Raw genomic sequence first — 27,240 nt, 5'->3', positions numbered from 1 at the left:
TGATGAGATGAACAGGAAGAGCGCCCGCGTTTCTGGCTCAGAAGGATTGAAGTTTTGACGCTGAAGATGCAAAGGCGAAGCAATGCGATGAGAGGCGAGGTGATGCGATGATAAGCCGCCTATATTCTTTATCGAGGACGAGGGGCAAGGGGAGGAACAGGGCACCCCAGTTTCACGGGATGAGATGGAAGAAGAAGCAAGTGGGAGAGAGAGGAGAGAAAAGGAAAGAAGAAGTTTAGGTTGAACAAGTTGGTTTGTGTATTGAATTGACTGTTAGATAGATAGATAAGTGCTGTTCTGCTCTATTAGAATTAGGTGCCTTACGCTGTAGTTAGGTAGGTGCTTGTAGTGTAGATTTGGTGAAGCACGTCCCCTGGCGCGTGACAAAGCGTGACTTTCACGCTCAAGATTTGGAGTGCAGTGGTCACGCAGCCACAAGTTCGCCAAAAAGGTGGGCACATTGTGCCTATCTCGGTTTAGCTTTAGGCGCCCAGCGTGGGCTCTACGGGGCACATGATCAACCACGGGACGCATTCGAGGCTTTTTCTCTCTGTCAATTCTGACTACATGTCAACAAGATTGGCTCAAGGTCCAGTAATAAAAGCTACTAACGTATCTAATAATGGGTCTATCTATACGCTGATGATGTGGGAAATAATCAAGGAATTTCATGACAATTCCTGATTTATATCCATTATAAACTTAATGCCTAGATACTAAGATGCTATCTATGTATCTATCAGTGGTTGAATATAAAACTCCATACTAAACTTATTCTAGAAGTGGCTATTTCTAAGTTTCCAGATCCCCGAGCTGAAATCACGCAAGCGAGCATGTGAAATCAATTTAACAAGCCATTGTTTATTATGTTGTGCAGGTTAGATGTACGTCTTGCTTTCATCATCTATCAATCAGTCAAGTCAGTCCACGGACAGACCAATCTTTCATGATACCATGACACTCTTATTTGTCAATTCAATAAATATTATCATACCGAACAATTGTGGTATACTTTTAGCCCAATGGTCAACATTGAATTACTCTAACCTCTAATTTACTACTCCTTCATTATATCATCATCAAATGCGCCGCCACTAACAATTTACATACTGCACCTCGAATTTTTGTGGATGAGCAAAAGTGCCCCGCCATTTCGCCCACCTTGCTTGTTGCTGAATTGGATCCCCCGCTAAACCTCCACGTCAAGCCTCATCCAGTCCTTTTATCGACCTCACCTCTTCGGCCATCGCATCAGCTCGACCCAGAGCTCCGGCCTGCTCGTACAGCATTGCTAACCGCATATCCGTACTGCAAAATTACCTCCCTTAAATCGTAACGCAGTATGGATATCACCAAATTCGTCGTCCAGGGCCGCGACCAGGCTCTCCTCTATGGAGACTATTCGACCTACCACAAGAACTGCACCAAGCGTTTGCTATCTTGTCGAAAGAAGCTGGGAATCGCGACTAAGAATCGCGGCAAGTTTCGCGATCATGAAAAGATTACTGCAGAGCACATCGCCCAGAACCACGAGTAGGCATATCCTGACTTAGTACCTATTCAAACCACAAACTGGCCTGACCATGGTTTAGATATGTCCATTTACTCCTCCTTACAAGCGAACGGTCCTGGGCCCAGATCATGAAGATGAGGGCCGGTCATGCTAGCGACAACAAGGGAATTACGGGCCGAACTCGATCGCATATCGCCTCCCGCCTGATCAAGGCCACTCGCACTGCTGACGAGCTTGTTGAGGCCCTCTCCCAAACCGACGTATCTGGCGCCTCTCAAACCGATCTCCTCGAGGCCAAAGCATACGCTTACCTTATCCGTGGTACCACTACCTTCGAAAAACAGAGCTGGGAAGCGAGTTTGCAAAATTATGCGGCGGCACGTGTCATTTACAGTGCGCTCGCCGCTGCCACAACTGGTGATCTATACAAGGACCTGCTTACTGAAACTATCGATCCCTCTATTCGATATGCCGCCTACCAACTCAAGACGCCCCGAACTGTTCCGATCCCTATTATCGCCCGAAAGGCCTTCCCTCAATCTGACGCCAACCTCGTCAAGCAGATCAACGATATCGACCCCACCATTCTTAAATCAGACGAAGCAAAGGCAAAGGATGGGATTGCTAGCGCCGAAGGCGCACCCAAGACTTTGACATGGAGGTCTCGAGAGGTCAACATCGAGGATGCGCAAATTGCAATGGCTTGGGGTGCGGTACTGGCGGCAAAAGAAAAATTGGCTGCCGATCTCGCTGCACCTAAAGGGCGAGGACCTTATGAGCTAGCTGGCGCTTACGACGAAATTCTTATGCTCAGCCAAGACGCTGTCGATGCTACCAAGCAAGCAATCGACGAGATGCGAGCCGAGGGCGTGGAACAGGGCGACTCTCGAATGCAGAGTCTGCAAATTACACGCACCGCCGTCAACTTCGAGACCATTAGCTGGAGAATCGGACGTAGCAGAGTTCTGACGGGAGAACACGACGGCGCACTTGACCAGTACGGCTCATCCAAGAAGGGAAAGGGCAAGACAACCCAGGAAGCTGCCAAGGAAAAGGACATCCCGACAGGAAAGAAGCTGTCCAAACTCAAGGAAAAGGTCGCTCTGTACGACGGAATACTGCAGAACATTGAATCCATCATAGAGCTACCTGGTGTAGCCAACGATCAGGGACTGGCCGAAAAGATTGGCGCATACGTCAAGTATTTTGAGGCTCTCAAGTAAGTCAAAGCCTGCTTCTCACTTTTACAATTTGTCTAACATCTTCTCAGGGCGCTGGCTATTGCTCGTTCGCATGCTACCGCTGGTAATCCCGCAGATGCGCTCGCTCTTATCAACCACGCCGACGGTCTTGTTGAAGAGTCTCAGTCCAACGTGCCTGCGTCTGATGGATCACCAAACAAGACACCCTTGAGCCTATCTGTCTCTGCCGAAGATGTTGAGTATCTGCAGAACCTCCTCAACGGCGAGCTCCAGCGTCACCGTGCCATTGTGCACGTTGACGTTCTTCGCAAGAAGCATGAGCTGAGTGTATCGGACGCCGTCAAGAGGCCTCTAATCGAGACTCAGAATCATTACCCCTCCGGAGGCGTTAACCTGGATCACATCGTCGAGTTCCCTCCCAAGCTTGCCACCATCCCTGTGAAGCCCATCTTCCTCGACGTGGCATGGAATTACATCGACTACGCTGGCAAGGCTCCTCTCAAGCAACCCTCTGCGCTTGCTAAGGCTGAGGAGCCCAAGAGAGACGAATCGCCAGCTCCTCAGCAAGCAAAGAAAGGCTGGTTTGGATTCGGAAGATCATAGTCCAATAAACTCAGCAAATCGAGATCGCGCTGTTCTTAGCACGTTTTGCGAATATCCACTTTCAATTCTTCCTCTAATGTCTTACAATATTTAACCCTTGATCCATGGTCGTCGCCTAGTCTCATTCTACTCCATTCCTGTAAGAGATAAGGCCTTGATTCTTAATGTAACTGGCTTTGTGACCGATACAACTTTGTTTGTTTACTGTCCCCAGATGATATCCTTGTAGTAACATCTAGCCTCATCCCACAGCCCTCTGCACTTCGACTTTGGCCTTTATCATAAGATGCTTGTTAGACCTCTTCACAAAGCGGTCCAAGCTCACTGACTTTTCTTAGCCTCACTTCCTCTTTGATTCCAAGCTCATATTTTCTTTCTTTCTTCGTTGTCTTGCTGTGCTTCTGCTTCGACTTACTTTGATAACTTCATACACAAAATGGATCAGGGCACAGTGTTAAACCCACTAAACAACGGGCAACTCGAGCCCTCAGCCTCAATACACCCTTATCCAGCAACTGTAATCGCATTTGTATTTATCCTCATAATTGTCTCCCTCTTTATCTCGATCCTACGCCAACTTCTTGAACGACGTCTGTCCCAGCGCCGCGGCTGGTTTCTCAACACCACATACCCGCCACCTTCTCCAGCAGCATCTTCATCGGGCAGTAGTAGCAGAAGAAGCAAAAAAGCGAAAGAACAAAAGATTAGGCCTATATCCGAATGCGAGATCGAGTCTCGGCAGCTCCTGTTCCCGAATGCTTCTCGCCGAGAAGAGCGAGTCCCGCTCCGAAACCCAGACGAGCGAGGTTCGCTATATGATACATTTCAGCTGCCTGGCCCACACGCCTCCAAATTGAAACCGGCGCGGTCAATGATGGAGTTGAATGGAGGCAGCCCGCTTGAAGGCTTGGAAGACAAAGAAGGCCAGAAGAAGGCCAAAACAATCCATTGGCACGGTGTCAATAGACTTAATACTGCATGGGGTTGGATGTCATGACACAATCACTTTAATATTTTCTTACTGTTATAATACATGCATATGCAATTTACATCCAGCGCAATACTTGGGAAGCAGCATTGTTTTCACAAACATAGCATATCACTAGAGGACAACAGACAGCACTTGCTAAACATTATTTGAGGGGGGATGTGTGATTAGTCTACCTAAGAAAGGCTAGTCGTGATACATATTCAACATGATCCCCCATTGCGTGACATCATCTCGAAAAAACAACCAAAGATATCTCTCAATAGAGGTTTTATAGCTCCAACGCCTGGTCCGCCAACCCTGAAACAAGACATGGGTAAAAAGTGTAAAAGCGGCTGGGCGGGATATGAATACAGTGAAATACATGGGGAGGTAAAGGTATCTGAGCCGCGCAGATACCTACTCCTCGGATATTGTAACAGATTTTTATAACACAGATCAAGTCATTTAAGGCTTGGTCTCATCCTTCTTCTCACCCTCCTGAGATTGCTCGGAAGAGGACTGCTCGCCGCTGTTGTCGTTGCGGGCCTTGTGCATCTTGTCGAAGAGGTTCAAGCTGGCAACCTGGAGGTCATCGGTTTTCTCCTTGATCTCAGCAGCAGTGGCGGTACCCTCGCCAGAGAGGTTCTTGGCGACAAACTCACGGAGAGTGGTGATCTTCTCCTTGATAGAGTCAGCCTCGGTCTTGTCGAGCTTGTCGGCGTACTCGTTGAGAGCACGCTCAGTGTCGTTCAAAACGCTGTCGGCACGGTTGGCAGCCTCGATAGCACCCTTGCGCTCCTTGTCAGCCTCGGCGTACTTCTCGGAGTCCTCAACCATCTGCTCAATCTCGCTCTCAGAGAGACCGGAACCGGAAGCAATGGTAATAGACTGGTCCTTGTTGGTGGACTTGTCCTTGGCGTGGACGTGGACAATGGAGTCGGCGTCAATGTCGAAGGTAACCTCGACTTGAGGGACACCACGGTGGGCAGGGGGGATACCAACAAGCTGGAAGTTTCCGAGAAGCTTGTTATCCTTGACGAGCTCACGCTCACCCTGGTAGACCTTGATTTCGACGGCGGTCTGGAAGTCGGCGGCAGTAGAGAAGACCTGGGACTTCTTGGTAGGAATAGTGGTGTTCCTGTTGATAAGTCTGGTAAAAACGCCTCCCAGAGTCTCGATACCGAGGGACAGAGGAGTGACATCGAGGAGGAGAAGGTCCTTGACCTCACCAGATAGGACAGCGCCCTGAATGGCAGCACCAATGGCGACAGCCTCATCAGGATTGACGGACTTGGCGGGATCTCGGCCGAAGATACCCTTAACGGACTCAGCGACCTTGGGCATACGGGTCATACCACCGACGAGGATAACCTCCTGGATCTCCTTAGCGGAGAGGCCAGCATCCTTAAGAGCCTTGCGGACAGGCTCAATGGTGCGGCTGATAAGAGGGTCGACCATCTTCTCAAGCTGAGCTCGGCTGAGCTTCATGTTGATGTGCTTGGGGCCAGAAGAGTCGGCAGTGATGAAAGGAAGGTTGATGTCGGTGGAGAGAGAAGAAGAAAGCTCGATCTTAGCCTTCTCAGCAGCCTCACGGATACGCTGGATAGCCATGCGGTCGCCAGACAGGTCAATACCAGAAGTCTTCTTGAAGTCCTGGACGAGGTGTCGGACCAGGTGAATGTCGAAATCTTCACCACCAAGGTGGGTGTCACCGTTGGTGGACTTGACCTCGAAAACACCGTTCTGGATCTCGAGGATAGAGATATCGAAGGTACCACCACCAAGATCGTAGACAGCAACAATGCGGTCAGCCTCCTTCTCGAGACCGTAGGCAAGAGCGGCGGCAGTAGGCTCGTTGACGACACGGAGGACGTTGAGGCCGGCAATTTGACCAGCGTCCTTGGTGCTCTGTCGCTGAGAGTCGTTGAAGTAGGCGGGGACGGTGACGACGGCGTTCTTGATGGGCTTAGAGAGGTAGGCCTCGGCGGTCTCCTTCATTTTGTTCAGGACGAAACCACCGATCTGAGAAGGAGAGTAGTTCTGGCCTCGGGCAGCGACCCAGGCGTCGCCATTGGTGTGCTGAACGATCTTGTAAGGAACCTCCTTGATATCGCGCTGGACCTCAGCATCCTTGAACTTTCGTCCTATTAATCGCTTGGTAGCGAAGAGGGTGTTCTCTGGGTTGACGACGGCCTGACGCTTGGCAGCGACACCGACGAGTCGCTCACCATCCTCGGCGAAAGCGACGACTGAAGGGGTAGTTCGGGCACCCTCAGCGTTCTCAATGATGCGAGGAACCTTGCCCTCCATAATGGCGACGGCAGAGTTGGTGGTACCAAGATCGATACCGATCACGGCACCCTGGACCTTGCCATCAGACTCAGTGGACTCATAACGAGCGAACTTGGAGGCCAGAGGAGATCGGGTGAAGGCAGCCGATCGAGCGGCAAGAGGGGAAGCTCGAGGAAGCTGAAAAGAAGATCAGTACATTGTGGGACAAAAGGCGATATTGGATCACATCGCAGTATAGCGGGGTTACTTACAGCTCTCGACAAACGCGAAGCCAACATCTTGATTATGGAAATATGGGTATAGAGTACAGGAAAAGAAAAAGGATGAAGGCGCGAGTCGGAGAGTAGATGGGGGATGTGGTATTTTACAGGATTGAGTATGAATGGAGATGATGGAATCGAGCGGAACGAATTTTTTTACCTCGAGAAAAGCTCTTTCCCCAGTCAGTCATAGAAGCCGAAGGAAAGAGGCAAGCACTGTGGCGCTCCACACCGGCTAGGTTCGGACCATGGTTGTTCCCCCAGGACCCACCCCGAAGTTACCTGAAGACTCTGGCAAACTCGAGGCCGGAAAGCCTACCGATAACGGCGATATTGAGGAATTACGCTAGATAGAAATAATAAAACTAACTTGAAAGTGTGCGCGAAACAGAATTGAGTCTGATGCTATTCTGAGAATTGTTACAAGCCTCTAATTGATCTCGCCGTGATCATAGAAAACTGTCCGGTTGTATGTACGTCCGATTCTGCGGAGCCAATGGAGACCAGCAATCGCCGGACGCGGCGCAAAGGCCCGCTCTCAACGCTAGGCATGGCATGTATGTACATAGGCATTAAGAAGTGCCCATTCCCCAGAAATGGCTGCGAAAAAGCTTTGCCGCACGTGATGATGAGCTTCGGCTTTGATTCGGGCATACGAGATCCCTTGTAACATATCTGTTATGGCGATGAAGTGCATACATATAGCTTTATATATCTATCCACTAAGTCAATCCGTCTATCTAGCTTTGCAACGGTCAAATAGTCGGTGTTATACTGCTTCGGTACGTGCCGAGTTCAGTTATACTGAATGCATGACGGCATGAACGGCGTGGACGATATGTGTATTGTCGTAGCTACAATTCTCCGCTGTTTCGTTTTGAGAGAACGACTGGGAGCGGATAAGGCCTGTTCAAGATGACCATATACGTTAGAATACGTTAGATGAACCGCAAACCTCATATGAATCCGACTCTGTTCTTTTCCTTTTCAGCTTCGACTTTCACTGTGTCTAGCAAACACATGCCTTCTATCTTCCAAAAGTCCCATAAAGCAAGTATATACTTTGGCATAGCGACTGTAAAATGTTAGAATGTATGTTGGTTGAAGTCCTGTAGCAGTCTTTGTGATTATACCGTCTCCTCCAGAATCCTAAGTGTTGTTCTTTAGTCATGCAATCAATACACGGAACATATCTTCGTTCAATCACTAATTCTATAAACTCTATAGAGATTTAGTGCGTCTGGCATCTAGTCTCAAGACTCAGTAAATCTCAAAATCAGTATCATGAGATATGGTCTATTCATTGTTGCATTAGTAAGTTGTCTGTCAGTCATGAGCCGCCCCACAAAATAATTAGCAGCCCGGGCATCATGATCTTGTCACTGTGCCAAGATCCAGTCAACGTCCAGAACTGCAGCGTTAATAAACAAACTACCATAGTAGGAAGGCGGGCTGGGCTGTTGCAGACGGAAGCCGACATCAGACTCGAAAAGACTTGAGTTGTTAAAATAATAAGAATAAGATCTAACAAACAAATCAATTAAATCTCAAACACGAGTTTCTTAAATAGCTCACGGTTCGGTAAAATTTAGTTACCGTTGAACGCGCGCGAGTGCAAGGGCATGACGTTCAATTAGAAGAAAAACGACGTGGCTGGGCTGCACTGGACTGGGTTAGGGGACGTGCAACACCGCGCAACTTTACGCAATTCGATGCCGAGATATCCCATTTACTTTACTCTGCAAACAAAACAGCGTCATTATTGTTTTATCTTTTCTCTGGGTCTTTTTGAACAATTGCTCTCGAACTTGGAGAACTATTGATCTTTGCTCTTACGGCCATTCCGTGCCATGCGATAGGCGTTCAAACATCGACAAAATGCCTGCCATCCCTCCATCAACGACGATACCCTCAGACCCAAGTCATCACGGTCTTCTCGCTGTCCGCCAAAATGACGACTCAAGGACATCGTTTACAGCTGTACCAACAGCCTACAAAAGTGCCGATACCTCGCTCCACCCCGGCGCCGTCGCTGGCATCGTCCTTGGCTCCGTAGCGGCCTTCCTCCTCCTACTATACCTCATCTACATGCTTCTTCATCGTGGCCCTGTCGTTAGACCCATGGGTGATGGTGCATCCACGGTTGCCTCTGGCTATCCTATGAGCACAGTCACAGGTGACACGTCCACGTACCTAAGTTTCCGAAGCAGAAGGGACCGTAGGCCGAGGAACAGATCCCGCAGCAGAGGCACATCCAGAGCTACATCTCGATCCAAGAGAACAAGGTCTCGTACAACGGTACAGTCGAGAGACAGAAGTCGTAGGAGAGGATCTCCCCTCGTTAGCGAGAGCCAGGCCTCGCGCGTTATTGTCGATCCACCCGCTCCACGCTTCGTCCAGGACTCGATGCTTTCATCCGACAACGAGATCGTTGTGGAAGAAGAGCACAGCGTTTCTACGCCCCCGCGTCGTTCGCGACGACGCAGCCAGGATAAATATCGCCGAGACCCCTTGATGGGTGACGGATACCGGTCGTCGAGGGATTATTCACCAAGAGACTATTCGCCGCCCAGGAGAGACAGTAGGAGGCGATATAGCCGAGATCGGTAGATGATGCGATATTGCGATGATGGAGAAGTACATACTTTATTTCTTGGGCTTGTTCGATGACGACTTTACGACACTATCTCAGACATTAATGCATAGAATGTGATGGGGGAATGTTTCGCGGTTCGTACATAAATCATTATATAGCAAAATTGTTGTTTGTCAAATTCAATTTCTGCCTTAAATTTATGTTGCGACCAGGACCAAGCAACGGGACAGCTACAATTAATGATAGGGCTACTAGAGCCTCAAGCAGCAAATGTAAAACAAGATATATAAAACTGATGCGAGGAACCGATCCACCTAGACTTGCTATATCTGACTTCTCCATCTTCCCCTTCACACTTGCTTTGTTTCTTAACACGTCGATTGACGAACTTCTTTTAATATAACACTCCTTCAAATTGATCACCATGTTAACTCGAAGGCTTGCAAGGCCTTTGCTTCATGCCGTTAACTGCAACTCTCTCAAGCCAGAACGTACTCTATCATAATCGACGAAGCAATACTCAGCGAGTCAAGATGTGGCTCTCATCCAGGGTATCAAATCCGGTGATGAAGCTCGGCAGTAACGGCAGTCTCTCGGCAAGTTTCTTTTGCCGGAAAAGTCTTAGTTCAATATTCTCAACTTCCAGGTCTTTAAGAACGAAGGTATCTAATCGAGTAGAGTCCAAGAGCCTTGGTTGAAAACACTGAACCCTTTTCCCAACAGGCCATGAACGCTCTTCCACCTACTGCCAAGGAGCCATAACATGCTTTTGAACTTAGATTGTAGTCGTCTCTCCTCGAAGAGCACGATGCATTAGAAACATCATTCTCAATGGCCTATTGAGACTTTCATCGATGATGTTGATCAGACAGAATTCGATCAATCGGTCTGATACTGTTCAGCCATCTGAGGGGAATAAAAGACCGATTGCTTGCAACAGAAATATCTATCACGACCTTTCCTGAGTAAGTGCCTTTGCTAATCTGGGCTCTTGGCAAACCGCCAAAGATAGAGGTAGTTCTTGGAGTCTCTGGGTCTTTGACTACGATAGCATCATTGTGTTTAAAGCTAAATTAATGAGATCAAGTTGAGTATATTGAGATTTGTTCACATCGAGAAGCCCAAATGTGTGGTCAAGCTCATAGAAAGCTTCAATAGTTTTGAACAGAATATCGTCAGAATGTTTTGGAAAGTAATAATATTAGACTCATCTTCCTCAAAAGAGACGAGATCATCTGACTCTGCTATTGTTCGTATAGCCTCCAATAGTCCGTTCCCTTTTAAACCTATACGTGGATATCATTCCCAAGGTCATTCCCAAGGCATGTTCGCATAACCGAAAATGCAGCGTGTCCCTTCTTAACCCAACTGCTCTATATGGTACAATTATGACTCCATGACCCAAAAATAAAACAAAAGAGACAATAGCAATGGAGTATCATTTAGATTAGACAAAAATCGCATAAGACGCGCCCCCGTAGTGGTCGTAAAACAATAAGGGAAGGGGTATAATTCAGGCTAAGCCTTTAGTTGTAGTTTGGGTGGAATGGGAGGCAGCGCACATGTTGGCGGAGGCATGGGCGGGGGTACTTCGTTCAACTGAGGCATGCTTCGCCGAATCATCAGGTTCTTCCTGCCGATATCTGGCACCAAACTGGGATTGCTGGCGGATGTGGGAATGGGAGGGAGAGGGACTGTCGGTGGAGGGGCAGCTAGGGGTAGAGACTCTGGCGCCATAGGAGGAGGAAGATCAGCTGAGGCACTATACTGAGATGCCCGATCCGACATCACAGACTGTACGCTTGCTCGTCTCTGTGCCCGTATCTTTGCTGACATACTGTCGCTTTGTCTATCACTATAGGCATCAAGAGAAGTACGGCGACGGGCTGCCTCATCTGCACCGATAAGAGAAGATCGTGAGCGTGTCTTTTGTTCCAGGCTTGTTCGGGATGAGTTTGTCGGGTTTCGTGGAAAGGCGCCAGGGTTTTCGGATTTACGCCGCTGGCGGACATCCGTGTGCCGACGCGAGCTCGTTGGGCGGTTAGTTTCAACGACAGGTTCGTCTATCGGTGCCAGACTTGACCGCCGTGAATGGATGTCGTAAGAGTAAGGAATTTGAGGTAAAGACGCCAAATCGTAACTTGTTGGCATAGTTGACCGTGTTTCATCCCCATGCCGTGTTACAGGCCGTTCATGCATTTCCTCCATCGGAGAAGGCTGATCAGCAACCATGGACAAAGGTCTCGCAACTGGTAAAGTTGTGGGGGGTGCTCTACGGCCTAACGACCGTACCTCGAGTGGACCAGACTGGGGCGCCATGCCGAATTCCTGGGCGATGTTCTTTGCAAAAGAATATCTGCGGTTCGATGAGTTTGGCACACTGAAATTAGGGGTTGGCGTCTTTGTATCTTGAGCCGCGCCAGATCCATAGCTGGATTGTGGTCTTATGTTGGCAGGGCCTTGCAGTTCAACAAAAGGGCCGAGGACCTGCATTGATTGTCTTCGATCCAAGATCGCTGCAGCGTTGGGTCTTGGCTTTGGCTCAGGCGAAAGGGGTGGCGCCTCGAGGAACGTCTTATTTTCTCCAGTTACTGGGAACTTATCGATAATTGGCGACGATTCTGGAGAGGACCCAGCCGATGTTACCACCGTTCGTTGACCAGATGAATTGAACGATAGACGGTTTGAGTTCTCGCGCAAGTTATCCAACTGCCTACCATCATGAGACACAAAGCTGTTGGTCGTAGAGATGTCATCTAACGGTTGATCGGCTATAGGCTCATGCTGGGCAACATTTGCGATGGAGTGGTTGGTGTCAACTCTGCCTTGCAATGGTAGAAACCGGGGGCTTGGCAGGCTTTCAGGGCTTTGGGGACTTTGAGAGTTCTGTGTCGCTATACGTGATAGACGATTCGGGTCTCTTACTATCAAGGTTCTTTGGCTGGGCCTCTCCCTTAGGGGTGTAGTTTCGTCCTCAGCCTTGGGCTTGCCTGTCTCAGTGAGCGTCTTCTTTCCACCCAACGTCTCGATCGTACGACGCAATGTTGCAATCCAGCCTTCCATATCTGCAGCTGACTCAAATACCATGAGAAGGCTGGAGGCATGACGCCGTTCTGTGGCTCGAAAGTTCCAACGAGAGAACAGAGAACGCGATTCGGCATTTGGTGTTCCGTCAGGTTCGGCAGCTGATGAAATTTGAACCACCCAGTGGCGGCCGGGGATAACGTCGCTGGCAAATGCCGCAGAGTCTTTGGAGAGATGCAATATCCTTTCGGGTAACCGGTCGAAGGGGCCTTCGGCTGCATATTGTAGCAAATACCCTGCTGTCACTAAAACGTAGATCTTGTTGGTCCATTCAAACTTTGGCGCAGGCCCAGATGTGTTACGGCGGTGCTTTTTCTTAAACTTTGTCTTCTCAACAGGGCTAACTTCGCCTTCCGGAACTTCTGCGGCATCGTCGCGCGTAGTGCTGGTTCGTCGCTCGTGCATACGTAGAATGACCTCGGGAGCCAGAGAGGTGGCTGGCAGTGTGATGTGCTTGGTAGCTTGAGGAAATGCTTTGAATAGAGGAGGAGGATGCCAGCTCGAGAGTGGCCCTCGCGTCACCTTGGCTGGACTCTGAACTTTTAATACACCGGCTGATCTCGGCTGGGCAGATGGGCTTTGCTGACTCTCAAACATCGTTGACAGAATGCGTGGGCTTAGAGGTGACGAGGGCAATTCATTAGACGTGACATCAATTTGGGATGAGAAATAAGGGTTCGAATCAGCAAGGGATGTACGACTGCCGTAAGTGCCATAGGACGTAGGCGTCTCGGGAATCGTCAAGTCCTTAGGTGTTTTGGATCGACTGAACAAGCTTCTCAGACCCAATCTCGATTCTCTTCTGCTTGCCTTTTCAGCTTTTAGAGGTACACGATTCTCTTCAGCGGCCATCGTATCAATGTTCGGTGGGCGACTTCTCCGTAATGGGGCATGATGACTCTGAAGCGCTTCGAAAGTACCGCTATTGGGCAAGATTGATTCTCTATTAACCATGGCGGCGAGCTGCAAGATTCTCCAGGGTTAGAAAGTCGGCGCAGCGTTAAAGTCAGCAAGACGAACAATGGGCGTCGTCGTGGAGAACGTCTTCTGGGTATTAATTATGCCAGATCAGAGCGGCTTAGGTAGGGTTCCGTGCTGCTCGAATGCAAGCTGGTAACGCGAACTACTCTGTATAACCAGACTTGGGTTGATCCTGGGACAAAGTCTCGTTTAAGAAATGCGCGGCATGTAGTCGTGCGTTCAAAAGGTGTAACGTAAACTGGAGCTGGCCAGTAGGTGATATGTGCATGAAATGCGGGTTCCCGTCCTGGTGCTGTAGATCGCAGCTCAAACCAAAAGGTTCCGTGATGATATGGCGCAGGTATCAACTTGATAGGGTAATAAGCCCGGCGATGACTTGTTACCCAGAACGGAAAGTAGAGATATCAGCAGTGTGTTGATGGTGGTGGTGGCAAAAGCAGAGCGATGACTGGGAGAGCGAGCGACTCGGGTCAATGAGACGGAGACCGTGTGGTGAGTGAGACTGTTAAAGAGCGAAGCGAGCGAGAGACGAGGCAAGCTGAGCCAAGGATATAATACAAACAAAATAAGAATAGTAAGCAATGCTAACAAAGAAGTTCAAGTATGGAAGAGTAAAGACGAGAAGGAGAAAGGCTCTCTACAAAACAAAATGGGAGGGGGTGGGAGGAACTTGTAAGCCAACGAGACTCAAGATTGTAAGTACAATTGCAGTAGGTGGTAATACTGTGTGATTTGCACGTATTGGGGAAGGCGCTGCCTTACGAGTTAATGTTAATGGGGGATCAATGGGTAAGCCATCACCTACCTTGAACTAAACCCACCCACCTCAGGCACGAGCGATGCAAGGGAGAGCCAGGAGGGGAAGTGAAGCGAAGGGAAAGGGAGTCCAGGGGAGGGGGTTGTAAACAACCTAGGCAGGATTAAGAAACGGAGAAGGAGGACAAGACGATAAACTTTTCCTATTCGGGTATACTCAAAGAGAAACATTCAAACTTGATCATCACGAGCCTCCCTCGAATCAATTATTGCGATACATACATCCATCATATAATTCATTCAACTACGTTACTCCCAGCCTGGATGCGAGAATATAGAAGCACGCAATATCAATCGGCCTAGCGATGCAGGTACGAAAAGATGGCACAATCACCCACATCTGGAGCAAGTGAGAGTGCGTTATGGTCGGGAGGACATGCATCAGCAGTGTGGGAACTGTTCTTGAGGAGGAATAGCAACAGGGACAAAGACCACTCAGCGAGGCGAGCTGGGGAGACAACACGGGGGCAGGGCCATGGTGCAGGGGTCAAGGCAGGGAGGACCCCTGTCGGTCTTCAAAAACGGCCACCAGGATTTATAAACCACTAGTAGTGGGTTAGTCGACACCTCTGGCAGCCCGAATTGCTCCTTGAGACACGACATTTAATACTGGTGATGAACCTACGGATACGGAGCCTGTTTGTCCTTGAGTATTGTTGACGATCATCTCTACCGAAGCCCGGGCAGAGAAAGGGTCCGGGAGAGCGGGACACTGTCTGTTACTGTGCGTGTACAAAAGAAGAGAGACTTCAAGTTGTGAGACTCGGTGCTCAGACCCTATTCAACGGTTTGGGCCGTTGGACTGTGGACATTCTTGGTAAGAGCACAGCGGAGATGACGGTTTGCATACGTGTGTTACTCCAGATAAAACCCAAAATACATGCAACATCTGCTATTAGGAAACAGGTGGGCGGGTGGATAGGGATAATCGACAAAATCCGCACATACTCGGCTTTGAAGAGGTGCGATGTAACTCTCAGTCTGACCTATGACTCTGTTGTGCCCGCAAACCCGATTAATTAATCGATCACGAACGAACGGGCGTTCAAGACACGCACAGTACGAAGCATACAAGTAGAGAATCGACTGGAGAAACTCTATTTTCCCTCAAATGATGGCCAAGACTTGGGCAAGCCATGATTGGGTTTGAAGTGCTGCCAGGGAGAGCTATGTACTAATAATAAATGAGTTTACTGTAAGTAGATTACTGGTGTAATAAGAGATCTGATATTAAAGACCATGTATCCTTACTTTGGTATATTGATTGACAGGTGATCCAATAGCGAGAGCTAGGACCTTGAATGTTTATTTATTAACCCGTTTGCATCATCTCCCAAAAAATCATGTGAGTTTTTCAGTTAAAATCACCCATACATGCAAATCTTGGCACTTGAGGGTTCACAGGACTCCATCCGGGGACAAGGGCCTAAAAAAGCCTCTGACTCGAAATGGAGCAAGGCATTGATGGGGAACACTACCACGGTGAGGGATAGGCCACAGTTTGAGAAACTCTGATGAGCAATATGTATGTAGGTAGGTATTGTCTGCCTGCCGTCAGTTTTCGCATCCTTGTCTCTTGTTTCTCATTCCTCATGTGACTTCCATTTTGTTCGCAGTTCGGCAACTATCGCTGCTACCTTGACCAACTCTCATTTCTCGGAGGTGGTGGTAAAAACGGTGGCTTAGCTACTAAGCCGATCACGATTGTTCCCACTGCGCTGATCTCTCTCTCTCTTTTTTTTTTTTTTTTCTCCTTTTTTGCCGGCTTGTGCTTATTATTACTACCCGGAACAATGACAGATTATGTACAGTAGAGTAGGTAATAAAATGCTAAAGAAACTCGGCACATGGGCAAGTCGGGGTTGTTGTCGGGCTGGCTGTTCCAGATCAAGTGGCCCGGGCTTTCGTCGCTGCCAGACCATTGTCTCACAATGACATTTCTTGCAGGCCAAAACGCCCGAGGAACTGCTCGCCAGCCCGTGAATGCTACAAGGGTCGCTCTCGATTTTACCTGAGAGAGCACGGATCGCTATGGTTGTTTGTTTCGGGACTGGGAAGGCCTCAACCCCTTGTTCCATCAGTCTGTAGATAGACTACATATCTGTCAATGTGTCCAGACAGGTACCTACTACCTACAGAGTACTAAGAGACCTGCTGGTTTATGTTAAACACAGTTGAATACGTACTCGGGTCTCGCACGTGAGAAATAGTTGGTGCAGTCTGTTACTCAGTGCATAAAAAACCAACAAATGACAAATGCATGTAATTAACTCTTGGCCATTGCAGTGATGGGTTTAAGCGAATCTTGCCTTCACCGACCCTTCCATTGCGTTGCACTGCAGCTTGAATCCATTTATTTCAGCGGCCGTCCGACCCCGTTCTGTACGGGCTTGTAATAATATCTCGCTGATGAAAGTGTGCAAGAAAGTAACAGACAGTGACTAATAACTCAAAGCATGGGGGCCCATGATCATTGCAATTCCACCCGCAGCCAGTAACTTTACTTGGATAAAAGTGAAAAAAATTAATTCCTGTCAGTATATGTTTTGTCAGCAAGAAAGAGAAAAAAAAAAACAGAAAATCAAGCTTCAGCCCCATAGGTAGTCGTCATCACTTCTCATCCGCAGTCCGGCACATCATTCTGAGAATGGATATTAACATGGGTCCCAATCGATCGGAAAATAATATGATTGATGCTACAGAGTAGACATGTATCTTTTCAATGATGCCTGCAAGCAGGCGGAATTACGGATACACAAGGCGCTAACCAATTGGTAGAAATAAAAAGACTGATTCCACTCAAGTCAAGCTTCATGTACATAGTACGTACGAGCTCCGATAATAACTGGGGATCGGGAAAGCAAATTCAATGCGTCTTGTTTTTCTCGTTCTCTTGTCTTGTTTTCTTGCTTTTACTTTTTTCTTGGTCCTCTTGTTCCTGCAGTAGTGGATTTGACTAACCTCAATATCGGCTGGTGCTTGCGCAAGCTTGGATCCAATAGTGCTTAGCTTCATGTCGAGGTAAACGACAGCTAAGGAATTGACTAAGACATTCATAAATCATGGTCTTTATCCTGACAGTCATAATCCTCCCTACTTTTGACGGCCCGAGCCAACTCGCATGAGGCCACCTGATGTCTCATATCAATCTACCAGCCAGTCATTCTATAGTAAGCCTGGACCGAGGTCAATTCATTTCTACGGTAATACGGATAGAGCCATTTCATTATTAGATCCATCCTTTTCAAACCTAAAGAGAAGGGGAGAAAAGAAAAGGGTCGTGTTTGTTGTTTTAATTCTTAGTGCCGGATAGCACGGTAGTTGAAGCCAATATTAGTCCCAATAACGCCAAGGTCTTGTTCGTTTTTCTTATTAGCACAGGCCGCAACAGTAATAATAATACAGTTACCGCCAGGCTGGCTGGGCTAAATCAAACCTAACGGTGAAAAACAAGGACGATGCGAGGCGGAATGTTACCTTGAAGGTGAGATCCATGGATCCCTGGCCGATCTACACCTACTATCGTTTATAACAGGCTACAAATATACTGGCCAGCTGAGCAAGGCGAGATGAAGATGCCCAATATGTCTTAGTTTTTTATTTATCATATAGCAAACAGACGAACAAACAGCTGAATGGCAATTGTCATCTTAATCAATTCGGCTGTCAACAACTACACGAGGAGCGGGATACCGAGGATAGTTAGTAAGTCGCCTATTCATATTTCTTTTAGAGTTCGCATGTATCATGTGTCTGCATACCTACAAGATGAAACCGCCAAAGGTGACAGAAGCATGTGTCTTGCAGTCATATTAACGTGATCAATATCCTTGTCTTCTCTTTTCTCTTTCCCAACTTTCTCTTTAACCAGAGTACCTAACCTAGGTATGCTTCTTTTCCAGGTTTGTTCGATTACCGCCATGTGCGACCCAATTAATGTCAGATTTTTTTCTTCTTCTCGTTCCAATAGCGCCTGTCCTCGGCACCGTCATGTTTCAGTTGTACGATACCCCTAGATATCTGAGCGTTGAGCCGTGGTTGAGATTGGGTGATCACTGGTCTGTGATAACGTTTTTCGTATTGCGCTACATAGGTACGGTACGTACTGGGACGTGATTGAAACACGTCAATGGACCACTGCAGAGAGATGGTCTGATTATAATCCAACTTCAGGACGATAGGATACAACGCTGTGATAAAGTATGATATTAACTGTCTCAAATGTGGTAAGAGATTATCACGTATCGATACAGACCATGTTCAACAATTACAGAATTGGTCTTGATGAAACCCATTCATGCTCGTCATCCTAATTTTTCTATTTGCTGCATGTGTCAACTTCTCATGTCATGTTTCCAACGAAAGGAAATATCATTAAACTTTGAACTTGCGAGGATCCAGCTTCTCAATATCCGCACTCTTGGCTACCCCATCAAACACATACTCAGACATGAGCTTACCCGTTCCAGGACCGTTTTGAATGCCCCAGCACGTGTGACCTGCGGCAACAAATAGCCCAGGGACTGTCGTTTCGCCGATCAGAGGACCGCTCTCTTGTCCAAACCGTAAATGTCGTGGGAGGTAGCATGCTTGCTTGGCTTTGACTGGTGCAGCAGCCAAGACGGGACTGAATGTGCTGATGTAGGAGATTATGTCGTCGCATTGAGCTTCGTCACATTCTACTTGATCTGCTGTGTCGGGGAGTGGTACATTTTTATCTGGCTCGCCTATGAAATGTTAGAAGTGAGTGTTTTATCGATATCATCACATGTACTTACCACAAGCATAAGCCTCATTGAATGGCCTGGCGTAGATTTCTGGATCGACATTGCCTTTGTGCCTCCTCTTTTGTCCCATCTTCGCACGATGCTCGGGAACAAAGTCTGGTGGAAGCTGAATGTCTGTAAAGACTGCGTAGGGACTGAGTTTCACGTCGTAGACCACGCTGTGCGCTCTTAGACCCTCGATCTTGGCTCGTGGTACCACTCTACTTGTCCATGGACCTGCCGCCACGACGACATCTGTCACGTCTTGGATGGTCTTTGTCTCATCTGAGTTGCGATCAAGATACTCTATGCTCTCGACACCAGTCTCTGAGGAATTGATATTTGTCACCTTTGTGTTGGTGTGTATTTGGGCGCCGCCTTGCTGAGCCAGTTCGGCAATGGATGTCGTGAAGTGTAGAGGGTGTACTTGTGATGTTTCCGTCTTGCCTGGCGCTCCCATCTCAGACCAGCTCTCAATAATCTCGCGGTCCACCCAGTCGAGATCCTTTGGCAAGTTGCCTGCTTTGAGGAGTTCCTTTGCTGCACCATTCTGCTTGGGGAGCTTCTCCCATTCCTTCCCATCCTGGCCTTGGTTTTTACCGCCGTTAGTTCGAATTGACTTGAGTTTATCGCGTGAAACTACGGCTTCGAAGCTTCCGCAACCAAGTTGACGGTAACCCCATCTTTGAGGACCATTGTGTTCAGCAGCAAGCTCGGCATGCAATCGGTATGAGAGGGGAACCAAGCAGTCCGGATATGCCCATAGTGCTAAAAGACCACCAGCCTTGCCTGATGCGCCGGCTGCCACAGTGGGAGCAGCTTCGAGAAGTGTGATGGTATGCAGGGCTTTGTTGAACTTGGGATGGCGGGTGAGATAGTATGCTGTTGTGGATCCAATAACACCGCCTCCTGCAGGTTTATCAGCCTTGATGAGTTTTGCATGAGTGATATGGGTATCATGACGAGGCTATCGAGGTATATGCGGTGATCATGAGATGAGATAACAACGGGTGTTGTTAAGGCGGGGGTGACTGACCAACGATGACAATATTCCTCCTGCCCTCCATGATGTGATAACGAAGGACAAATCGATCAGTTATAAACTATAATTGACAGTCGATAATGGAAAGTGAGCGTATATACTTGGCATGGCAGTCGTTCTCGCACTATCGACGTCTTTTGGGCTGAGATGGGATGGAGTCAGATGGAGAGGAGCCAATCCAAAGGTGACGTACAGATACGACGCCACTGCCACTTTAGCAATTAAGTTATGCTTATCGATAAGAGATTTGTCTTCAAAATGGCAGTGCAATCCGAACCGGAACTATTACCGAGCCGAGACTTAGGTACCTACTAGTCTAAGTGATGGGATGTTCGGATGCAGTGTTGCACCGATGCAAATTGATTCCAAATACCATTGAGATGGCATTCATAACAAGACCGATCCATTGATTAAAGACAACAACAACTGAGGCTGTTTGTACCCAGGCTGCACTTTATTAACATGCATTAGACTCTATCATAGGTAATCTGATTTCTGATTAGCGGGTTAGAGACTGCCAAGATACCTAGGGCACTTTTAACCGCATTCTCCTATCGTATGAAACAAATTACTAACCATCCATCTGTCGTAGTAAACCTGTATGTAACTTGGCTAATACGAAAACTCGAGGTATTCCTTTCTTATATTTTTACCGGTACCGGCGGAATTCGAGACCCCGAGTCACTCCACCTCGAATACGTCACCAAACCAAAAATGGAGTCAAGTACCGAGGCTTGTACTGTAGTAGTACTCTGTACATAGTGGAAGGGGAGCAAAATGCTCTTCCATTCAATGCTATCTATCGATTAACTACTGCTTTATTACTGAATCAACATGTCCTTGTCCCGGCCCCTGTCCATTCCCATGTGGCGTGCTCCTCTTTGGTCCCGATTTGTCGTCAACAATTCACAACAATCATCGTCAAGTTCCAGCCTTATTAATAAATACTCTTGCACAACCATCCACTTTCCTCCTCCTAGTTCCCCGCCATTTTCATCTCTCAACAAACAAAGACTTCAACACAGAAATTATACAGCGTCCAATATGTCCTCTGCTACTAGCTTTTACGATTTTAAGCCGCTTGACAGTATGTCCGTCCTTCTCCTCACTTCTCCCTCTCTAATCTTGCTCATACCCCGCCTTGAAACACACCACTTCATTCATGCCAAATAGACTCACTCAACTAACTCTATCCTCTCAGAGCGCGGCCAAGAGGTTCCCCTTGCCGACTACAAGGGCAAGGTCGTCCTCATCGTCAACACTGCCTCCAAGTGCGGCTTCACCCCTCAGTATGCTGGCCTTGAGAAGCTCTGGACCGACCTCAAGGGCAAGTACCCCGATGACTTTGTGATCCTCGGCTTCCCCTGCAACCAGTTCGGCGGCCAGGAGCCCGGCACCGACGATGACATTCAGGAGTTCTGTCAGCTCAACTACGGCGTGAGCTTCCCCATCATGCAAAAGACCGAGGTCAACGGTGATGGCACCAACCCCCTCTGGGCCTGGCTCAAGGACCAGCAAGCCGGTCTTCTCGGTCTCAAGCGCATCAAGTGGAACTTTGAGAAGTTTCTCGTCGGCCGTGATGGCAAGGTCAAGGGTCGATGGGCCAGCACTACCAAGCCTGAGAGCCTTGAGAAGCCTATTCTCGAGGCTCTTGCTGAGAAGCCTGCGGCTTAAGATCATGATGAATGACGAAGCAAGAAAAAGGCGCCCACGTCAATCCCCATCAGTCTAAAACGAGATACCCAGTTAAGGAGGACATAAGTGCAGTGTTTAATGGGAGGCTTCCAGACTCATGGAAAACAGCTAGATAAATTAATACAACGATTGGTCATAACCTGGTCAATATTTAATCCCAAATCTGTTCACGTTTGGTGACGAATGTCTTCTTGTAAAGACATCGATACAGCATAAACTTCTACGGCTAACTTAGACTTCAACTCCTCCTTGCCACAACCCTACACGTTTTCATAATAGTATCTCGTCCCAATATCATACTCCAACAACACCTCTGCCTCCATGGCATCGACCGAGGCCACAACCTGCTGCCACAGGTAAATCTCAAATGCCCCCGGCATAATAGCAGGCACCGTGACAGCACATCGATAACTCTCCTCGCCCTCGGGGCTCAGGATCATGACAAGATTACGCCCCGGTAGACGATAGAATCCAGGAGTGTCATCTGCAGGATTCCAGCTAACCACCATCCCCGGCCGCAGACGCTTGTTGAACGGGACGCCCACCATTTCGGGCCTCGGGTCACGACTTGACAGACCTTTACTTTCAGGACTATCCTTCTCTTTCTCTAAACTGGCCTTCTTCTGGTTGGTTTTTGGCTTGCTGCGCTGAGAGTCGATATGAAGACGCCAAAACTTGGCTTGGAAGGCTGTCGCTTGTTCCAATGTGACTCCTGGTGTCTTGAGGCATCGGGTGATGAATTCGGGAACCGGAAGACGAAGGAGTTGCATCCCATTCTCTTGAGGCGCGAGGTAAGAGGGAGAAACTGGCGGCGTGCCAGACTGTTGAGATACTAATCAGTGACTATGAATTAATCAAGAGGGGTGCCAGAAACTTACATTCTTTAAAATCCAGTCCTGTAGCAAGGCATGCGGCCAAGTGCTGGACTTCGCAGCATCATATTTCTGCGCCGCCGCTTTCGGCACAGTGACTCTCAGCATCTCCCCGTACCTCAGTGTGTTCTTGGTAGCGCCAACATCCAAGAAGCTCGGGTTAATGCAAGCCACGACTACGGTTTTGCAGCTTCGCTCAGCCGCAGGGTCAAAAACATGTTTGAGTACCTTTGTCAGAGCGCTTTGTCGGAATGGCACATACACTTTCTTTCCAGCTGCAAGGCTAGCTGGATCAACACTCGCTCTGCCACGAATACAGTCCTTGAGCACCGAAAGGCTTGCATTGATCTCTCTCGATTCTTTTATGCGTTGGGTTGAGTGCTCCGTTACATCTCGGGCTGCCTCAGACCCTGCAAGATCCACGAGATACAGAAGTCCATCATCTGATTGTGGCAGCTCTGGATTTTCTAGGCGTATCTTGCAAATGGCATGCGAGCGTGACGAAGAGTCGTTCTTCTGTGTCGAAGCTGTACTTCGAAAAGAAGCGGCATTGTTGATATGCTTAACCAGAGAATCTGCGTCTGTGACAACGAACTCAGAAGCACCCGCAAGATGGGTGTTTCCAAAGGAGTCCTCAAGGATAGAGACGGGCTTTCGAGAATTGAGAAGATCAAAGGCCGAGTTGCCCGCAAGTTCGATGATGGAAACAGAAATGTTCCGTTTGCCATGAATACCTTTGGAGAACAGAGTCTCTGCGATGAGGCGCTCGAGACCGCTAACAGTGTGTGTTTTGCCTGAACCAGTCTGGCCATAGGCGAACATGGTACTAACTCCGCCGCCCCAAGCCCATGGAACAAGAGGCTCAACGAGCTCTTGATAGATATCATCGGTTGTGTCATCAGAGTTGAAGACTCTATCCACGCGGTATTTGAATGACTGTATCTCGTTAACGTTTCTGAGTTACTTGATGACATGCCATGCACTCACAATCAGAGTAGGAGGGCCCCTGACTGGTCTCCTTAGTTCGTGTAAGTCGACAGCACCCGGTAGGGTTTTCCGAGGGAAAACACCAATCAACTGCCCTTCTTCTTTCTCGTCCTCCATCATAGGTCGAATGCGAGTGGCTATGGTGATGTCTGGGTTTGACTCTTCGTCACTTGGCTTGGCCCTGATAGGCGCTGGCTTAAAGCGCTTCACCAGGTCATCATAGCGCTGAGCGTTGTCGATGATAAATTGTTCCATTATTGGTGCGGTGCGTAAACTGTGATGGTGAATCTTCTTGTGTTATAAAAACCAACACCACGGTCGAGATGCCTTCTTTATAATGTTGTTAATGGTGGTGCCTAAACGATTTGATGCAGGAACGATTGTAGTGGCGCGCTAACCCAGCAACCCCCTTTGTATTACACGTGATTTGAAACAATTCAGTTGAATAACATGGATTGTCTGTTGTGGTTGTCATTGTTGTTTGTGTGATGTTGGGATACCGTTGAAGGAAAATGTATGGTTTGCTACAAACGCTATATATGCCACCAATGTCAAGCTCGAGATACTTACTTCTCTAGAATTCGTTTAGTTACTAACTTAATTACCGCCAGTACATATATTGCAATTAATACAAGTGCCGTTAATTGCAATGAAACACATGTGCAATGGATTCCAGCACCACGATAGCATCGTCTCGAAGTAGCTTACCCTGTAGAATTGGCAATGTTAAAAACCAGGCACCTACAATCCTGTCAGTAATCGCAAAGCAATTGTTTCAGATGCCTGAGATATTCATTTGAATTCGCTTTAGTTAGAATCAAGTAATAGCACCGTCTTTTAAATGCTGCCTAATTCTCCTTGCATTGATCCAAGAGTCCTAACTCCATCCATGCCATCTATCAGGCACCAGTTTAATGAGAGATCATCCAACAATACAATGACAGAATTACAAAGTCTTGATCATTTCTGCCCTGACTCAATTTCTATTAGACATCGATACGTACTAATCCAGCGATGAGTGATTTCATTCCTTGACCTCACATAGAGATTTGCCGTTCTTCTGGTCACGTCGACACTTTTCGCCAATGCTCTTTCCCAACACCCAAATCACAAGCGATGTCGTATAATGAAAATTGAATCTTCTCATATGATATTAGTATTTGTCAACAGTTCCTAACCCGGCGCAGCCATGTCATATTCAAGACTTGACAAACCACACAAGTACATATATAATAACACTCAAGTGCAACATCGGAAGTATATGCGTTTCGTATCGTACGTAAGCACAGTTCGCGTGCAGATAGATGCCAGCTGATGACTCTAAAGACGGCTCGAATCCGATTGAAGCAACAATGAGACAACAATCTCGAATTTTGTTGCAGTATTGAAAGGGCGGTACGATTCGACGACCAAGACTCTTTCATCTAACCAGTTTTCAAGCCAGGTCGTTGGTCGATACATCTGAAGTAAGCTCTTCCAACTGTGCCGACATGTTGCCACGAGCATGTCAGCAACGGCCCGTTTCCACGAGGCTCTGACACTGACATACACCAATCGCCATCCTGATAACGAGCTTATTTTGTTGCCTGGGATTCCCGGGGTTCCCGATATCGTGGCAAGCAAAAACACGCCGTGAAAGAGATTGCATCAGGAACGAAGGATGGCACCGAGGAACAGGCGTTGTTATGTCATCTGTCCCTCTTTGGCAATGCTTATCGCCAACCTTGACATTTACCCATGGTTGTTTGGCCACAAAAGATGGGGGTTTGTAAACAATTGATATGGCATGCTGTCGTTGGTCTCTTTGTGGAAATTACCCTGCACCATTAACCATGGATATGTCGTTGGAGCTTTGGAAGAGATGGCTACAGCAAAACATGGCTGTGGCCATGTTAGACAGTCGGGCGTGGAATATGTGAGTGCTTTGCAATAGAGTAAAATATGTCATACTCACGGACTATCTGAGAAACAGCATCACTTGTCAGGTTGTTTCGGTTCTTCAGTCGGACCTAGAATGTGATAAGCACATATAGTCATCGCGCTGTCATAACCAACAGACGTAGCATCGTGTCTTCTTTAACGAGTAACGATATTTGATAGTGATATGCACCAAAGCTCTCGTTTTGTCTTTCTAGTTGGCAAACAAATCTCGATCCAAGGCCATGGCAGCATGGAAATTCAGCGGAACTTCTCAGGTGAAGCTCATCATTGCCATGCGCAGACAATTCATGTTGTTGGCCCTTACCCTACATCACGAATACTTATTTCAGAGTTGTCACACGGCGACATCATGATCCCATGTCGTCATCTTGTACTCGGTTGATTGTCTCGAGTGATTGGATATCTGGTCAAGCCACAGTTTGGTCAGACTAGCGATCAAGCTATCAAGTGTCGATCACTGATCGTCCACCGCGCACCGAGTTGACCGACAGTCTGCTGCACTACACAGTATGTAGGTGCCCTCTGCTCGGGTTGCGGAAGGGGTTCCGCCGTCAGATTTACCTTGGATAACCACCACCACCACCACCTCTGCCTGATAGTCAATCTCTTGCGTGCGAATCAAAACAGTGGCTTCGCGCTTCCCCGGATTTCCAGAAGTCTGCATGCCACCCTCCCCACCAAAGAATGGCCGCACACCAAGCGGTAAAGCAAGTGACGGGAGCCAAATAAACGCAGGTTCAGATCTCCCAATTCATGATTACAGTACTGCACTAGCCACTTGGCTTAGAGACTGTTCCAAGTTGAGCAGTAAAAACGCAATCTTAAGTGGTAGGAGAAACTCTAAGTTAAAGAGATTTCAAAGCCTCGTCACTACCGGCCCTTCGTCGGGCTTTGTACAGTACCAAGACAAGGTCGTCTTGGACATTACGTACAAGCGGCGAGAATAAAAGGTAGAACAAAAAAAAGGGACTAAGTTTTTTCGAATGTCATCGCGTCAAGCTGTAAAGCACAATTCAAGCCTCCACTTGTGTGATGAGCGAGACAAAGAGAGGCTTTATCCTGACGACCACCCTAAAGTTAACTTGAGAGTCGTCATGATTCGCGCTGGTAGGACGGGTCCGTATTATTGACGCTGGGCACTCGGTTCAATGAGATGCTTGCTGTTTTTGTTGGTGATGCAACATCCCAAGTGCCGTACTCCATCTGCGGTGGAGATGAGGCTTGATAAGCAATACTATTACTCCGCCCCTCCATTGCATCGTGAAAGTCTGGGGAATGCGGGGGACGAATAAGAATTATTACTGTATTGATGCCCGTCCCGCTTTATCTGGAGGGAGGAAGCAGAAATGCAGATTTGAACGGTCGACGTAGAACGCGACTGGCTGCAGCCAAGATATCAGCCTCTCTTCAATTTCCCTGGACCATTGCTTGTGCACGAGACCCATTTCAAACTGTCGATGTGAATCAAGTGGAACTTTTGCGCTGTCAGAGCGGAGAGCCATGCCATGCCATGCCATGCAGCAACGCTGTCTCGCCCACGGGGTTTCATGGGTACCAGGGCATGTGCCTACATAAAATTGAAATGTGTCGGCGGCGGTTTGATCGTTTTAGAACGTGTAA

At 48.0% G+C, this 27,240-nt stretch overlaps 8 protein-coding genes across 8 annotated transcripts; 4 read left to right on the top strand and 4 right to left on the bottom strand.

The window, feature by feature from the left end:
* Positions 1-1,342: 1,342 nt before the first annotated feature.
* Positions 1,343-3,318, top strand: FPOAC1_009138 (uncharacterized protein; the record flags this gene model as incomplete). Its single annotated transcript, XM_044853568.1, has 3 exons — positions 1,343-1,533; positions 1,593-2,732; positions 2,784-3,318. 3 exons carry the CDS (start codon positions 1,343-1,345, stop codon positions 3,316-3,318), a joined length of 1,866 nt encoding a protein of 621 aa, XP_044706238.1.
* A 436-nt stretch (positions 3,319-3,754) lies between these two features.
* FPOAC1_009137 (uncharacterized protein) lies at positions 3,755-4,315 on the top strand (the record flags this gene model as incomplete). The annotated part of the gene is made up of 1 exon (XM_044853567.1): positions 3,755-4,315. One exon carries the CDS (start codon positions 3,755-3,757, stop codon positions 4,313-4,315), a length of 561 nt encoding a protein of 186 aa, XP_044706237.1.
* Positions 4,316-4,753: 438 nt separating this feature from the next.
* FPOAC1_009136 (uncharacterized protein) lies at positions 4,754-6,858 on the bottom strand (the record flags this gene model as incomplete). The annotated part of the gene is made up of 2 exons (XM_044853566.1): positions 4,754-6,757; positions 6,832-6,858. The coding sequence occupies 2 exons, from the start codon at positions 6,856-6,858 to the stop codon at positions 4,754-4,756; spliced, it is 2,031 nt and encodes a 676-aa protein (XP_044706236.1).
* A 1,860-nt stretch (positions 6,859-8,718) lies between these two features.
* Positions 8,719-9,450, top strand: FPOAC1_009135 (uncharacterized protein; the record flags this gene model as incomplete). Its single annotated transcript, XM_044853565.1, has 1 exon — positions 8,719-9,450. The coding sequence occupies one exon, from the start codon at positions 8,719-8,721 to the stop codon at positions 9,448-9,450; it is 732 nt and encodes a 243-aa protein (XP_044706235.1).
* Positions 9,451-10,954: 1,504 nt separating this feature from the next.
* FPOAC1_009134 (uncharacterized protein) lies at positions 10,955-13,474 on the bottom strand (the record flags this gene model as incomplete). Its single annotated transcript, XM_044853564.1, has 1 exon — positions 10,955-13,474. One exon carries the CDS (start codon positions 13,472-13,474, stop codon positions 10,955-10,957), a length of 2,520 nt encoding a protein of 839 aa, XP_044706234.1.
* A 5,217-nt stretch (positions 13,475-18,691) lies between these two features.
* Positions 18,692-20,150, bottom strand: FPOAC1_009133 (uncharacterized protein; the record flags this gene model as incomplete). The annotated part of the gene is made up of 3 exons (XM_044853563.1): positions 18,692-19,044; positions 19,096-19,992; positions 20,120-20,150. 3 exons carry the CDS (start codon positions 20,148-20,150, stop codon positions 18,692-18,694), a joined length of 1,281 nt encoding a protein of 426 aa, XP_044706233.1.
* Positions 20,151-21,169: 1,019 nt separating this feature from the next.
* On the top strand, positions 21,170-21,799 carry FPOAC1_009132 (uncharacterized protein; the record flags this gene model as incomplete). Its single annotated transcript, XM_044853562.1, has 2 exons — positions 21,170-21,212; positions 21,327-21,799. 2 exons carry the CDS (start codon positions 21,170-21,172, stop codon positions 21,797-21,799), a joined length of 516 nt encoding a protein of 171 aa, XP_044706232.1.
* A 281-nt stretch (positions 21,800-22,080) lies between these two features.
* FPOAC1_009131 (uncharacterized protein) lies at positions 22,081-23,934 on the bottom strand (the record flags this gene model as incomplete). Its single annotated transcript, XM_044853561.1, has 3 exons — positions 22,081-22,641; positions 22,699-23,628; positions 23,680-23,934. The coding sequence occupies 3 exons, from the start codon at positions 23,932-23,934 to the stop codon at positions 22,081-22,083; spliced, it is 1,746 nt and encodes a 581-aa protein (XP_044706231.1).
* Between the last annotated feature and the right edge of the window lie 3,306 nt (positions 23,935-27,240).

This window comes from Fusarium poae, chromosome 3 (genome assembly GCF_019609905.1).
Source record: "Fusarium poae strain DAOMC 252244 chromosome 3, whole genome shotgun sequence".
NCBI classification, from domain to species: domain Eukaryota; kingdom Fungi; phylum Ascomycota; class Sordariomycetes; order Hypocreales; family Nectriaceae; genus Fusarium; species Fusarium poae.
This window is presented reverse-complemented; position numbering and strand designations above follow the sequence as displayed.